The 15,896-nt window shown below is 46.6% G+C and overlaps 1 protein-coding gene across 3 annotated transcripts in view; it reads left to right on the forward strand.

Annotated features, from left to right (window-relative positions):
• Positions 1–11,022, forward strand: part of LRRC4B (leucine rich repeat containing 4B) — a 149,020-nt gene extending 137,998 nt beyond the window's left edge. For all 3 annotated transcript variants that reach the window (XM_083582929.1, XM_083582931.1, XM_083582930.1), the window contains exon 2: positions 8,017–11,022. In XM_083582929.1, coding sequence (XP_083439055.1) covers positions 8,071–10,014 — 1,944 coding nt within the window. In that variant the 5' untranslated portion in view covers positions 8,017–8,070 and the 3' untranslated portion in view covers positions 10,015–11,022. The remainder of the gene's footprint in view (positions 1–8,016) is intronic.
• The last annotated feature ends 4,874 nt before the right edge of the window (positions 11,023–15,896 follow it).

Raw genomic sequence — 15,896 nt, forward strand, 5'->3', positions numbered from 1 at the left:
TCTGTTTGACCCACGCTTTCTAGGCAATGATAATGATATTTTTTTATACCCTGCCCATCTGGCTGGGTTGCCCCAGCCACTCTGGGCGGCTTCCATCACATAAAAACACCAGACATTAATAGTAGCAATCTGACCCAATATAAAGAATCACAGTGACTTTATAAAATAAACAACTTATATCAAACAAAGCAACGTTCAACAATCCACCAGAATCTAATAGTCAACAGCAAATTAAAGATCAGCAAATAATAATTAAACAATTTACACTTATCAACCGCAATAAAGAATTACCCATCTATAAAATAACGAGAAATCGCAATGCATAAAATACCACAAAACATGCAAAACCATGTAAAAGGATCAAATTGAGAAACAAGGATGCACAACTTTTAAAACTATTAAAAGTCAAGCAAGGGTGTGAGCGGTTTCTCCCTTGCTCCATTCCAGGGAAAGCCAAGTCTTTGGCTTTAAATCAGAGCAAACAGCAATCCAGAGAAAACCCAAATGTTCTGATAGAGTGCTAAAGAGCTCACGTTGATAAGCCCTGATTGAGCTGTTGTGGTCAGCCCTGCAGGAGTGAAGTTACCAGGTGAGCATCGACAGAGTGACATTGTGGACAGGCCCTGAATCGTTACTTCTTGAAGTTACTTGTTATTTATTGCGTTCATACCCTGCCTTTTCCCATAAGGGGCTTAAGGTGGGGTACATTGTTCTCCCCCTCCCCGTTTAACCCCCACAACAGCCCTGAGAGGTGGTCACCCCGTGGGCTTCAGGGCTGAGTGGGGATTTGAACCCTGGCTCCCAGTACGTTTCCGGTTGGTTTATCATCATTATGCTGCTCTGGAACCTGGACTAGATGTGCCTTTGGTCCAGCAGGTTTTTCTCCTGTTCTTGTCATCATCATCACCATCATCATCAGAGTTCATTTCTTTCCAGCCATAGGCTGAAATTCAGGGACAGTGAACCTATGGTCTTGTAGTTGTTGCTGAACTACATGCTAGCTGGGGCAGACGGGAGTTAAAAGGCTTCCAGTTGTTCACAGTTCCCCACCCATGCTAAAATGCTTATTTCCCTCCTGTTTTCTTCAGCCTTCACCTCTTTTCTCTTTCGTCTCCCCTGCCATGAATTCATTTGAGATAGCACGTTCCTTAAGGCAGGATGCTGTGCTGTTTGTTAAGGAGCAATGCACATTGATGGTGCAATATCGATAATGACCAGCATAAACAGGGTACTGCCGTAATCTTTAAAAAGATAATCTGTCATCCACACAGATCAAGCTTTCATAAAAAAAAGCTTTCATAAAAAAAAGCCAAATGATAATCAAGCGCATGGGTGTTAACATGGTTTAATTGCATTTTAGCCAGTGCTTAAGCGATGGTTGCGACCTTTAGTGTGACCTTCTTGCAATCATTTGCAAGTCAAATAAATAAATAAACCTGTCATCTTCGTAGGTCAGGCCAGTTCTACAAGAGCCGTTTCAAAATTGAAATTCAGAGTTCCAAATCCGACTGCGAGGTTTCCTCTCAAATTTAAGTGTTTTAACAGTGCAGTTCTTTGTGTGTGTGTCTACCCAGGAGTAAACCCTTCGGAGTTCAGTGGGGTTACTCCCAGGTATGTGCATCTTGGGTTGAAGCCTTTCGACTTGCTGGCATCCTTGGTTTGCACAGATGGCAAATTTGAAATCGGGGAAAGCTTCCAGCAGTCAAATGCAGAATTACCATTGTGTGTCAAAGATAAAGTGCTGAGCGTCGCCGAACGTTCATTATAGAGTGCCGCGAAACACTAAATGCTGTTTTGTGCTGGTGGCCAACTACTGTCAAATATCAGCTGTCAAGGCATCCCGTCTTGAACTCAGATATATCAAATATCAAAGAGTGGAATCAAATACTGGTTGAGTATCAGAGCAAGGTCAGCTCTTAGTTGACAGGAGAAAATCTGGAGGATCTGCTGCATCAAAACCCATAGAGGAGAAGCGTTTGGGAGCAAGTTGGGTTCAGCACTATTTTTAGCTAATTATACTTTATCAGGGGCCTCAGTGAACTCTGAGGCTTGCTTAAACACTCTGCTATAATCCCTTCTCTTGCATTCCAATGGCCTTTACAGAAAGTGGTCACCAGTATTCCAGTCATGGCGTCCCAAGGAGCATAATTGCTTGCCACCCTTCCTCCCTCGTTCCCTCCCTCCTTGTTTATTCATCCAAAAACTTCCCCCTCTTGCTTTTTCTGCAGATCCTGACCTAACCTCGGTTTCCTGTACTTGCTCCAGGTCTCATTAACAAAAGATGTATTCTCTGCTCTTGAATGTTTCAACTTTGCCCTCTCCTTCCTTTTCTCCAATGCCCAGCAGTGTCCAGGAATATAATTGCTTGTCCGGACTGCCGGACTGCAGAGTAGCCTTATTGAGGCTGACAGCACAACCTCATTTTCACCCCACTCGACCAACCCCCCCTCCAATTCTTCTTGCACTCCAGCCAGTTTTAATGTCCTTTCCAGGCGACATCTAATGGATGAATGGCTATTCATTGCAATTGTTGCTCAAGAGCCCTGTTAACTAAAGCTGCAAGCTTTGGACAGTAGATTAATCAACTGAAGCTGAGTTGATTAACTGGTGGGAGGTCATTTTTTTTAAAGTATGGGGCTGAAAGTGAAAGGAACACATTAAAAAAATGTGTTTCAGGGTATCACGGTTCCAGCGGGTAGCAAAAAATAGAAAAGGTGTCTTACATTCTAACACTGAAAATTTCAGATAACCTTTTACCCTTTCAAGATAGGGCATAGCTTTATTGGGCAGTGGGGAGGCAGGTTGTACCGCTACCACTAGTTTTATTACCTAATTTGGCTTCTTTCTTTTTTAACATATTGCACACACCTACAATAATTTCAAGAACAAGTGGCAACTTATGCTTGCTAACTGATGCACAAAACAACAACAAACCTCTGGTTACATGAAACATATTCAACAAACACACAAGACGTAACCGGCTGTATGTTTGAAAAAATAATATATACTATTCATTGTATAGAATTGTAGATTTCAACAGAAGTAGCTCATAAAGTTCAGCGAAAAAAGGAGAAGACCCAGTGGATCAGTTCATTCTCTAATCAGTTTATGCATAAGGTCCATATTATGTGAAAATGTCTATTCCACCTGTCAGTTCAGAGAGTCCAACAATCCACAAGAAAGGTTGTTACAGTTCCACAGAATCCTTTCACAGAGTCTAAGACAAGGATTTCCGGAATATTAGCCTTGTTTCACCGTCCTGGGCTCCACCAACCTCAGCCCTGCTGGGCCTCTTCTGGCAGGGCAAATAGGGACATTCCAGGATCAAATCAGAAGCCGGGATGGATTTCGTTAATTCTGGGGCCGTCCCTGGGAAATTGGGGACATTTGGAGGGTATGATGCTTCTATGAGAATATGCCCAAGAGCTAGCATCTTCTTCAGAGGCCTTTTCCTGAGACTCACCTTCAGAGGTAGAATCATACGATTGTAGAATAATAATAATAATAATAATAATAATAATAATAATAATAATAATTATTATTATTATTATTATTTATTATTTATACCCCTCTCATCTGGCTGGGTTTCCCCAGCCACTCTGGGCGGCTTCCAACAAAGTATAAAAAATACATTAAAACACCAGTCACTAAAAACTTCCCTAAACAGGGTTGCCTTCAGATGTCTTCTAAAAGTCAGATAGTTGTTTATTTCCTTGACATCTGATGGGAGGGCGTTCCACAGGGCGGTTCCCTGTAACTTGGCTTCTTGCAGTAAGGGAACCGCTAGAAGGCCCTTGACACTGGACCTCAGTGTCCGGGCTGAACGTTGGGGGTGGAGTTGGTCATCTGCAGTGTAGGAAGTGAGGTGGGGGAAGAAGTAATTAGGGAAAGAAGATTGTCAGTCGTGCAGTTCCATTGATGGAGCACTCTTTCTGGGGTGAGGCAAGGGGTCTGTGTGGCGTCCTGTTTGCTAAGTTATAGGCACAAGGTCTTTACTGTCTGTGCATGTGTGATTTCGATGTAATCTTCTAAGTAAATCTTATATAGGTTGGGCTGCTAGCCATCCTAAGTACCGTATTTTTCGCTCTATAAGACGCACCAGACCATAAGACGCACCTAGTTTTTGGAGGAGGAAAAAAGGGGGGAAATATTCTGAATCTCAGAAGCCAGAACAGCAAGAGGGATCGCTGCGCAGTGAAAGCAGCAATCCCTTTTGTTGTTCTGGCTTCTGGGATAGCTGCGCAGCCTGCATTCGCTCCATAAGACGCACACACATTTCCCCTTACTTTTTAGGAGGGAAAAAGTGAGTCTTATAGAGCAAAAAATACGGTATTTTTATATTTTTGCTGCAGCGTGTTGCTTTTGAATTTTGCTTTGCATTGAGCTGTCGCATTTTAATTTGATGTTTTAGTCTTTCTTTCTTTTTAACTGCACGCCAGTTTGCACATTTTCATCGAAAATGGGAGAAGGGGGCTATAAATTACTGAAATAATTTGCATCTCATTTCATTTATCTCACACTTCTTTTGGTGTTTCAGAACGATGTCAGCTCTGGGTTTTTGCTAATACACATGTGTTTACATTTACTTGATTAATCAATCAAAAGGCAGGCGGTCAGCTTTGTTTTTCAACGGTTTAAAAATATTTATATCCAGCCTCTTCACAAGGTGAACAACAGGCTGGATACAGACGGTTAAGTTGATTGAGCTAAGGTCCCATTGAAAATCAAGTTAGCAGTGACTTGATTACAATGGGAACTGAGTGCGAGTAACACAGGTTTGTATCCAGTAAATTAATGGGCATGACTAACATAAGTCTATTGATTTCAGCGAATCTACTCGGAGTATGACATAGTTGGATCCATTGCCATAAAACAAAGCAATCACCAGTAAAATATAGCCAAAGCAGCCAGCAGATTAAAATAGCACAAATCACATTAAAACCCTTTTAAAACCTAGTGAAATCATGGGGGTTTTATTTGGAGTTTAAAGCAATGCTAGGCTGAAGTCTTTGATCGAGCCTTTTCCTGCACTTTTGGAAGCGGGGACCATACCCTCCAACATTTCTCCAATGAAAATACAGACGTCCTACTCCATAATAACAATAATTTAATTATTTGTACCCCGCCCATCTGTCTGGGTTGCCCCAGCCACTCTGGGCGGCTTCCAACAGATATAAAAGCATAATAAAATATCGAACATTTTAAAAAACTTTCCAATACAGGACTGCCTTCAGATGTTTCCTAAAGGTTGTCTAGTTACTTATCTCCTTGGCTCGGGGGTCACGTAACTCCATACCCTCCAACATTTTTCCGATGAAAATGGGGATGTCCCAAGGAAAAGCAGGACTGTATTTAATATTTGCTTGGAAGTCGCCCAGAGTGGCTGGGGAAGCCCAGACAGATGGGCAGGGTATAAATAATAATAATAATAATAATAATAATAATAATAATAATAATAATTATTATTATTATTATTATTATTATTATTGGACTTTATAGAGGAGGTGGCTGAGGGTTCCCTGACCGTTTAAGCCACTGCTCCAAGTGGTGGTTTAAGATGCTCTAGACATCCTAACTCTCACTCAGGTTGAAAATGTGGCCAGAACTCCCACAGAAACTAGGCTACGGAATGACACAACATTGCTTTAATGCATCGGTGGTAGCCAATAAAAATTGCAGCATGCAGAGTTAACTGAGAAAGAAATTATGACTGGGGCCGCAGTATCTGATGCCATAATGTCCACTTTACGGCTTTGCCAATGTGGCTGGCTATTCCCTTGGCACCTGGGCATAGCCACTAGAGTACAGATAATCTACTAATCTGGTTTCTATGCCACTCTTTCGCTAGAGTGAGTAGAAGTAAATTGACATAAACATAGATGCCTGTTATTATTTTTCTTCCACAGCTGACAACTAGCCAAGTTGTTGGTGTTAAATGAAATAAGAATCTGAGCATCCATTTTTTTTCACTGCTTGAGGGCAATGTCAATCCAAACGTGGTTGTGTTTGGGGAGGCAATGCTCTCCTGCAGTGTGCAAGGAATTATAAAGTACACTGCATTTCAGAAGGTGATGTTAGCCCGTTTTTCTTCCTGATGTGAAACATGTTTACTTAGAAATAAGCTCCACTGAGTTCAATGGGACTTACGTCTTGAAAACTAAGCCTTAGGAATGAAGCTTTTGCAAAAAGCTTTCAAAACTGTACTAAGATAAAAAGATGAACACAAATCTTTGCAATGCACCAGCTTTTGTGTAGAACACCAGAAATAAATCACATGGCACAGCATTCTTGGGATGGTGATGCTTTAGAACTGAAGAGGAGGGACTGCAACCTTACTTTTCCATTATATGAAACACACAAACACAAGTCTTCAGATCCTTGAACATAGAAAATGAGCATGTCAAGGTCTTAGCTTTGACATCTAACGTTCTAGCTTTTATTCTGCAGGGAGTCATACAACTATTCGTTTGCGTGGCGAGATCCCGCCTCCCACCAGTAGAAATAAAGACACAGGACACAGTAATTTAGGTTAATGGGCTAAAATTAGGCCTCAACTTTATTGGTTACAGGTGATGAGCGGTATTGGCTTAGGCATTGGTCCTATCGACTATCCGGCTTCAGCCTGATTGCTTGAAGACCGGGAAGGGTTAACACCAGCAGGGGAGCCCTGCTGATGCACATCAACTAGGGACTCCCCCGGGGTCACCGCTTGGGGACGTGCCTTGGGCCCTGACCTCCATAGGCTTTGGATGAGGCCACGCCCCCCGGAATCCTTTACTGGACTACCCTTCAATATTTGGGGGAGGTGATGGCGCTCCCCCCCCATACATCTGCACAACAATACCCATACCAAAGCCGAGAAAGTTGTGACAATTTGCTACAAGGTAGGCGAAAAACCAAATGGCTGGTGCCAATTTGCCAAGTGGCCATAGCAAGGTCAAAAGAGGAACCTTGAAGGGCGGATAGGTGGGAAACAAACGCAGCTGAATGGCCAAAGAGGGAGATTCCCAGCCACGCTTGCCTTAAATGAGGCAAGCCACACCCCCTGGGCCAGCCGATTGGCTAGCCAGGGAATGACGTGGCCGAGGATTTCCCAGATCGCGCCGGGCTGGAAGCCAGCCTCCGCGCGCGTGTTGGGGCGTGATGCCCGCAACACCACCTCCTCCCAAGGTCGGAAGTGGCTTTGTACAACTCTCCCTCTGTATTCTGAAGCAGTACAGTCTTGTGATTCTCAGATGAATGGTAGCATAGATGATGGTGGTGGTGGTAATGACGATGATAACGATAACGATATAATGATAGGCGTGGGTGGTAAAATCTCAGGCCCCTAACAACTTGACCAGAGAGAGAGACTTGACCATTACTGATAGCATGGAAGCCAAGGTGACTTTTTCTGAAACCCAACAACCAACACCATCACTTACAGACACCTCTCTTTAACCTCTAGCAGCTCAAATTCTGGAATGCCTCTGTTTTGATTAGACTCACTTGAGCAGATATTTCCATTCCTCTCTCTCACCCGAAATAGTTCTCCCTGAGAAAGTGGAGACAGAGCAGGAGGAGTATGAACTCCCTCCTATCAGATGTCAAGGAAATAAACAACTCTCTGACTTTTAGAAGACATCTGAAGGCAGCCCTGTTTAGGGAAGTTTTCAATGTTTGATGTTCTATCGCTTTATTATTACTATGATGATGATGATGATGATGATGATGATGGGAGCTGCCCAGATTGGCTGGGGAAACCCAGCCAGATGGGTGGGGTTTTATTTATTTATTTATTTATTTATTTATTATTATTATGACAAGTATGCAGCCGTCACCAGACCTTGTGCTAGTGATTTACATGTGTCCACAATACATTGTGCAAAGGAGAACTTCCCTACGCCTGTCTTAAACCAACAGCAAATGCATTTTACTGGGGCCAGTATTACTGTTTCTTCTGATTGCTATTATGCTCCCAAAACCCCAGTATCAGATTCCTGGCTGATTTCTCTTTCTTTTGTTTCTCACCCCCAGTTTCTAAAGACCTGATCACCCACCCTGCTCTTCACTGAAGCATGAACTTTGGACATGGCCACCCGCCGCTGCACTCGGAAGCCTTCGCTGGTGCCTGGAGTCTCTAGGATGGTTTGGAAGCACCTGGTCCTCTTCTTCCTCTGGCTGCCATCGCTCGTTTGGGGCGGAGCCTCCCCCACCTCCTGCCCGGCCGCTTGTTCTTGCAGCAACCAGGCCAGCCGGGTCATCTGTACGCGCCGGGAGCTGGTGGAGGTGCCTGAGAGTATCTCCATCAACACGCGGTACCTCAACCTGCAGGAGAACAACATCCAGGTCATAAAGACGGACACTTTCAAGCACCTCCGTCACCTCGAGATTTTGCAGCTCAGCAAGAACCTCATCCGCAAGATTGAGGTGGGAGCCTTCAATGGCTTGCCCAACCTCAACACGCTGGAGCTTTTTGACAACCGGCTGACCACTGTCCCCACACAGGCCTTTGAGTACCTCTCCAAGTTGCGGGAGCTGTGGCTGAGGAACAACCCCATCGAAAGCATCCCTTCCTATGCCTTCAACCGAGTCCCTTCCTTGCGCCGACTGGACCTCGGAGAGCTCAAGAAGCTGGAGTACATCTCAGAGGCAGCTTTCGAAGGCTTGGTCAACCTGCGCTACCTGAACCTGGGCATGTGCAATCTCAAGGACATCCCTAACTTGACAGCCTTAGTGCGGCTGGAGGAACTGGAACTCTCTGGGAATCGCTTGGACATGATCCGGCCAGGCTCCTTCCAGGGGCTGACCAGCCTCCGCAAATTGTGGTTGATGCACGCCCAGGTGGCTACCATCGAACGCAACGCCTTCGATGACCTCAAGTCCTTGGAGGAGCTCAACCTCTCCCACAATAACTTGATGTCGTTGCCGCACGATCTCTTCACCCCCTTGCACCGCCTGGAGCGCGTCCACCTCAACCACAACCCTTGGCACTGCAACTGTGACGTGTTGTGGCTCAGCTGGTGGCTCAAGGAGACGGTGCCCAACAACACCACCTGCTGCGCCCGGTGCCACGCCCCACCCAACCTCAAAGGGCGCTACATCGGAGAGCTGGATCAAAGCCATTTCACCTGCTACGCCCCAGTTATAGTGGAGCCTCCCACTGACCTTAATGTGACTGAGGGGATGGCAGCTGAGCTGAAATGCCGGACGGGGACCTCCATGACGTCGGTCAACTGGCTGACGCCCAACGGCACGCTGATGACGCATGGTTCCTACCGGGTGCGCATCTCAGTCCTCCACGATGGCACGCTCAACTTCACCAATGTGACCGTCCAGGATACAGGGCAGTACACCTGCATGGTGACTAATTCAGCGGGCAACACCACGGCTTCGGCCACACTCAACGTCTCAGCGGTGGACCCAGCCACCACAGGTTACACCTACTTCACAACGGTGACCGTGGAGACCATGGACCCGGGCCAAGAAGAATCTGTTCCCACGAAGAAGGAACCTGGGCCGACGCCATCTCAGGGCTGGGGCATGACTTATTCCACCACCTCGCTGACCCCTCGCAGCACCCGCAGCACGGAGAAGCCATTCACCATCCCCATCACCGACGTCACCGAGAGCGGCATGAAGGACCTAGACGACGTCATGAAGACCACCAAGATCATCATCGGCTGCTTCGTGGCCATCACCTTCATGGCTGCCGTGATGCTCATCGTCTTCTACAAGCTCCGCAAACAGCACCAGCTTCACAAGCACCACGGCCCCACGCGCACCATCGAGATCATCAACGTCGAGGACGAGCTACCCGCCTCGGCCGGGGCGCCCGGCGACAGCCACCTGGCTCTGCCCGCCATCGAGCACGACCACCTCAACCACTACGCCGCTTTCAAGGCCCACTACAACAACAACAGCGGCGGCGGACCCCTCACCTGCGGCTCCAAGAACCCCATGCTCAATTCCATCCACGAACCTCTCTTGTTCAAGAGCAGCTCGAAAGAGAATGTCCAAGAGACACAGATATGACGGCCAACAGACCCAGGCAGTGGGGAATTCTTGTGTGGTGGGCGGGTGCAAGTGGATTCGTACATGCGGTGGGGGGGGAGTTGAGGAACAGCTCCTCCATGCCCTCCCCCCCACAAACAAACAAACAAACAAACATCAGCAGATCTTTCCACCACCGTGGCAGATCTTGGATGCTGAGCCCTCGCCCGAGTGGACACCTTTGATTCTCACCACTTTAGCCTTTTCAGTTCTCTTATTTTCCTTTTGCAGAAGAAGGTACTATGCTCACCCTCGGCCTGACCATTTCCCCCCCTTTCCTTTCTCCACCCCCCCCACCTCACTTTTCTTCTTTTTTCTACCGATCTCCCTCTGCATTGGAGACTTCTTCTTTTTCTTTCTTTTTATACAGATGGGGCTGTTTCTGTATCCAACTACCTGCTGTATTACTTTAATAATTTTTTTTTTAAAAAAAAAGAGGAAGGAAGAAAACAAACAACAACAAAATAAGGAAAGATCGCTATCCGATTTGTTTTCCTTTTTGACGTCATGGGAATAAACTTTAGGAAAGGAAAATAAAACCCAAGGGAGACGGGAGAGGGAAGAAGAAGAAGAAGATGATGAAAAAGAAGAAAGAAATCTTATTTTGATCCGCTTTCCGTCAAAATTCTATTTTCATCCAAATGGGATATACAAACTAAATAAATTAAGTAAAGAGACGAAAGGTCATGGTGGTGCCAGGGTCCCCCCCCCACCTTTGGAGCACGCGGGGATGCCAGGCGCACAGGGTTTGGGGGGAATTTTTTATGACTAGTATTATTACTATGGGATGGCAGGCATGGCCGGTGTGCCCCCCAGAGACACAGGGGCGTGGAGGTATTTTTTAATTTGTAATAATCTGGGGGTGGGAATGAGGGGTTTGGTGGGGGGCTGCACTTCCGGCCACACAAAAAAAAACAAGGCCTGTCGATTCCCTTGGCATTTTGGGGTCTGGTCTGAGTTTCCTATTTTAATAAAATCCATAAAGATGTTTCCAACCCTCCCTAGGGTGCTTCTTTTGGGATGGGGGCAAATGAGTGTGCCTCTTGCGTCGTGAGGCCGCTGTGGCTCAGGGCCAACCGAGTCTCACGTGCGCCAGGTTTCTTGAGGGATCGCCATGGCGATGACGTCAGCGAGGTATGTGCACGAAGGCTGCAACATGCATTATCTCGCAAAGAACACCCCTGTGGCTGTACCATACACTGTATACATGGCTGGACCTCATACCTTGGACAGGGAGGGCAGTCTAGGAGTTGGCACTGATATCGTTGCTCCATAGGGAGAGAAATGTGGCCTCTGCTGGTGTATCTCCTTTTTTTACATGGAATCCCAAGAACGGAGCCTGCTATTTTTTATTTTTATTTTAAAAAACCCTAGCATGTGGTTCTGTTGTTTGCTAATTTATATAGCACCATTGATGAGTATGGTGCTGTTATTATTTGTAGGGACGCGGGTGGTGCTGTGGTCTAAACCACTGAGCCTCTTGGGCTTGCCGATTGGAAGGTCGGCAGTTTGAATCCCCGCAATGGGGTGAGCTCCCGTTGCTTGGTCCCAGCTCCTGCCAACCTAGCAGTTCAAAAGCACACCGGTGCAAGTAGATAAATAGGTACCGCTGCAGCGGGAAGGTAAAGAGTGGCTGAGAAACTGAGAGACCTGATGGATCCTTCCACCCATCCCTGACCATTGACTATCCTGGCTGGGGCTGACGGGAGTCTGACAACATTGGGAAGGGCCCAAGTTCCTCATTCCTGCTAAATTATTTGTTTCTCTGTGTGGCCCTGCCATGGATTTGTGCTGGAGGTGAAAGCTAGTGGGGAAGTTCTCTACTTCTAAATGTACAGAGATGCAGGTGGCGCTGTGGTCTAAATCACTGAGCCTCTTGGGCTTGTCAATCGGAAGGTCGGCAGTTCGAATCCCTGCAATGGGGTGAGCTCCCGTTGCTCTGTCCCAGCTCCTGCCAACCTAGCAGACACCATTGCAAGTAGATAAACAGGTACTGCTGTGGCGGGAAGGTAAACAGTGTTTCTGTGCGCTCTGGTTTCCATCATAGTGTTTCATTGTGTCAGAAGCGGTTTAGTCCTGCTGGCCACATGACCCGGAAAGCTGTCTGTGGACAAACGCCGGCTCCCTTTGCCTGAAAGCAAGATGAGCGCCACACCCCATAGTCGCCTTTGACTGGACTTAACTGTCCAGGGGTCCTTTACTTTTTGCTGTACAAGGTCCGCAGACTTAGACTGAGTCAGAGCTATTAGTCCATCTAATTCAGTTTCATCTATACCTGGAGTGGGGAATTTCCAGCTCATGGGCCAATCTTGGTTGTTTGGGGGAAGCTGCGACCAGATGCCCTATACTTGACATCATATACACATGACGTCGGGTGTGGGGTGGGTAACGGCAGAACGTCAAAGGGAAAATCGGGAGCTGAAAGCGGGTTCCCGGTTGTTACTTCACTGGAGCGAGACACACCTCCACCCGCCTCAAAACAACTGCTCCTGCAAGTTCCTTCGAGTGATGCCAAAAGGTTTTTCCGACCCCACAATTCTGCCCCCTCCCTCTATATATACTTAAAAACAAAATTGGATTTAATAATGAATGATAACAATGATTTAGAATACTGCAAAATAGCTGGCGGGAAAGGCTTTTGAAAGGCAGGCTGGAGAAGTATAGTTCTCATCGTGCCCGTTTTGGCATGCATCACAATATTTTGAAGGGCAGCTGTGTTTCAGCTCATCTGTTGGTTCAGGAAGGGCAAATTGGGTAGGGCTGCATGAAAATGCAAAGTGAACAAAGAGGCTTAAAGCCCCCTACCCAATGCCTTATCCCCAACCAAGCCAGGCTAGCCCCCCCCCCCGAGATCTAGCGCAGGACTGCCCAGCAGCGGCGAGGGCTGAGGAGTATGGAGGATGTGCGCCATGATTTGACCATGTGCACACTTTTGTATGTGAGATACAACAAGCATTTCTTGAAGGGACGGGTCTAATGCATCAGGCTGAGCACATACACAGGAAAATGCTGCAGTTTACGACCTTGGTTTGTCGGAAACAAATGGAGATTTAATTTCCTGCAACCTGAGAGATTCTTGAAAAGAGCTTTCAGTAGCACCTTAGAGGCCAACTAAGTTTGTTATTGGTATGAGCTTTTGTGTGCATGCACCCTTCTTCAGATAACTAGAAGAAGAAGAAGAAGAAGAAGAAGAAGAAGAAGAAGAAGAAGAAGAAGAAGAAGAAGAAGAAGAAGAAGAAGAGGCGGCGGAGGAGGAGGAGGAGGAGGAGGAGGAGGAGGAGGAGGAGTAGTAGTTTGGATTTGATATCCCGCTTTATCACTACCCTAAAGAGTCTCAAAGCAGCTAACATTCTCCTTTCCCTTCCTCCCCCACAACAAACACTCTGTGAGGTGAATGAGGCTGAGAGACTTCAAAGAAGTGTGACTGGCCCAAAGTCACCCGGCAGCTGCATGTGGAGGAGTGGGGAAGCGAACCCGGTTCACAAGATTATGAGACTACCGCTCTTAACTACACCACACTGGCTCACACATCACACTGGCTCACTGAAGAAGTGTGCATGCACACGAAAGCTCATACCAATAACAAACTTAGTTGGTCTCTAAGGTGCTACTGGAAGGAATTTTTTTTTATTTTGTTTCGACTATGGCAGACCAACACGGCTACCTACCTGTAACTTGAAAAGAGCTTTCAGACATTCTCAGATTCTGCTCCCAGCATACTAGTCCCTTTCACCAAAAAAACGCCTGGAATATCCAATTGAGCTATTGGCTAGAAGATGACGTGACTATTATAACTAGTGGATCCAAGCTGTTTCCTATTCAGTGGGTGATCCGCCAAGACTCTCCTATGAATATTATAAGTGACTTTATTGGGGAGGCTGGGAGTAAAATGCAAGTGGGTACATCAGCTGAAATGCATTAGCTGGAAAATGAAAGGTGCAAAGTATTTCACATGCCCTCTCAGCATTACATTTGAGGGCATAAACGCATCGTTATTCCCCAGTGGGATTAATATTGCTTTGAAGTATGTTTCCCAAAGGGGGACTTGATGCAGCTTTGATCCTATGGGCGCATGCGCCTGCAACCTGCTTTTCTTTCAAAACACGCATGTGCAATGAGGATTTGGACCTGCACGGACTTGAATGCAGGAAAGCAGAAATCTCCACTGGAAATGGTTTTGCACTCCCACTAGATGGAAAAGAATTCACCTCTTCCAGTCCCACCACCTTTTCAGGCTCGCTTTTATTTTTCAGCTGCTCTGTATGGTTCCTGTTGATACTGAAGTACCAGAACGCACTCCAGAGATTTGTGGTGGGGGTATTTCAAGGGTGGGGGACCTATGGCCCTTCAAATGTTCTAGGACTCCCATCTCCCATCAGCCAGCATGATCAAAAGAAGCACAGGTTCCATAACCCTGGGATAGGGGATGGTTCCAGGGAATACAGTTTTTGTGGGTGACAAGGTGCACCTAAATTTTAAGGGCCAAAACAGATATGACACTTAAGATACATGATTGGACATCCTGGTATCGTTTATAGAAATAATAATCTTAAAAGCAGCTGCAGCCCACAGAGGCCCCCAAATTAGTACAGTGGTACCTTGGGTTACAAGGGACATGGGTGGCGCTGTGGGTTAAACCACAGAGCCTAGGACTTGCCAATTAGAAGGTCGGTGGTTCGAATCCCCGCGACGGGGTGAGCTCCCATTGCTCTGTCCCTGCTCCTGCCCACCTAGCAGTTCGAAAGCACGTCAAAGTGCAAGTAGATAAATAGGTACCGCTCCGGCGGGAAGGTAAATGGCTTTTCCGTGCGCTGCTCTAGTTTGCCAGAAGCGGCCTAGTCATGCTGGCCACATGACCCGGAAGCTGTACGCCGGCTCCCTTGGCCAATAAAGCGAGATGAGCGCCGCAACCCCAGAGTCGGCCACGACTGGACCTAATGGTCAGGGGTCCCCTTTACCTTTACCTCGGGTTACATACGCTTCAGGTTACAAATGCTTCAGGTAACAGACTCTGCTAACCCAGAAATAGTACCTCGGGTTAAGAACTTTGCTTCAGGATGAGAACAGAAATCGTGCTCTGGCGGCGCGGCGGCAGCAGGAGGCCCCATTAGCTAAAGTGGTGCTTCAGGTTAAGAACAGTTTCAGGTTAAGAATCGACCTCCGGAACGAATTAAGTACTTAACCCGAGGTACCACTGTACAAGGTGGAATCTAGACAAATATATAAAAATGCTGTGAAAATGCTTTTTTAAAAAAGGTTTAAAAAATATATTGAATTTGCCATTAGCTCACCACGGCCATCTAGTGTCACATTTATATAATGCACTTAAAACACACTTAAAACGTTATATTTACAGCTGTATAGCTGAGTTCACAAGGCAGTGGGGCCGGTCCATCAGCCCCCTTTCCCCCAGTCAAAATCTCCCCATTTCTGTTTGTTCCCTTTTCCTATAGAGTTATAGGGAGGGTGATTCCAGTTAGGAAAATGGTACATAAGGTTAGACATCCTTCTGACAACACTGTTGCTCTAAGTCATTCCAAGCCCAGTCGTGGCTGCTCTTAAGCATTAGAAAATTCCCATCATCCCCAACCATTAACCTTGGTGGCTGGGGTTGATGGGAGTTGTAGTCCAACAACATCTGGATGGAACCAGGTTGGAGAAGGCTGATGTAGGGCAATTTGATTGTGGATCTCCCATGCGATGAGCGATTTGGCTTGAAGTGACACCAATGTATGATATCATTTGCACCGGTCTACTTTCCACAGCCTCCAGTGCTAAGAACCACAGGATTCACCACATCTCCCAAATGGAAATCCCGGCTGTGCTCATTGGAGATCACAAGTGATCAAGTGGTGGCGGAACGA

Source organism: Podarcis filfolensis (genome assembly GCF_964270895.1).
Source record: "Podarcis filfolensis genome assembly, chromosome: 13".
NCBI lineage: Eukaryota > Metazoa > Chordata > Lepidosauria > Squamata > Lacertidae > Podarcis > Podarcis filfolensis.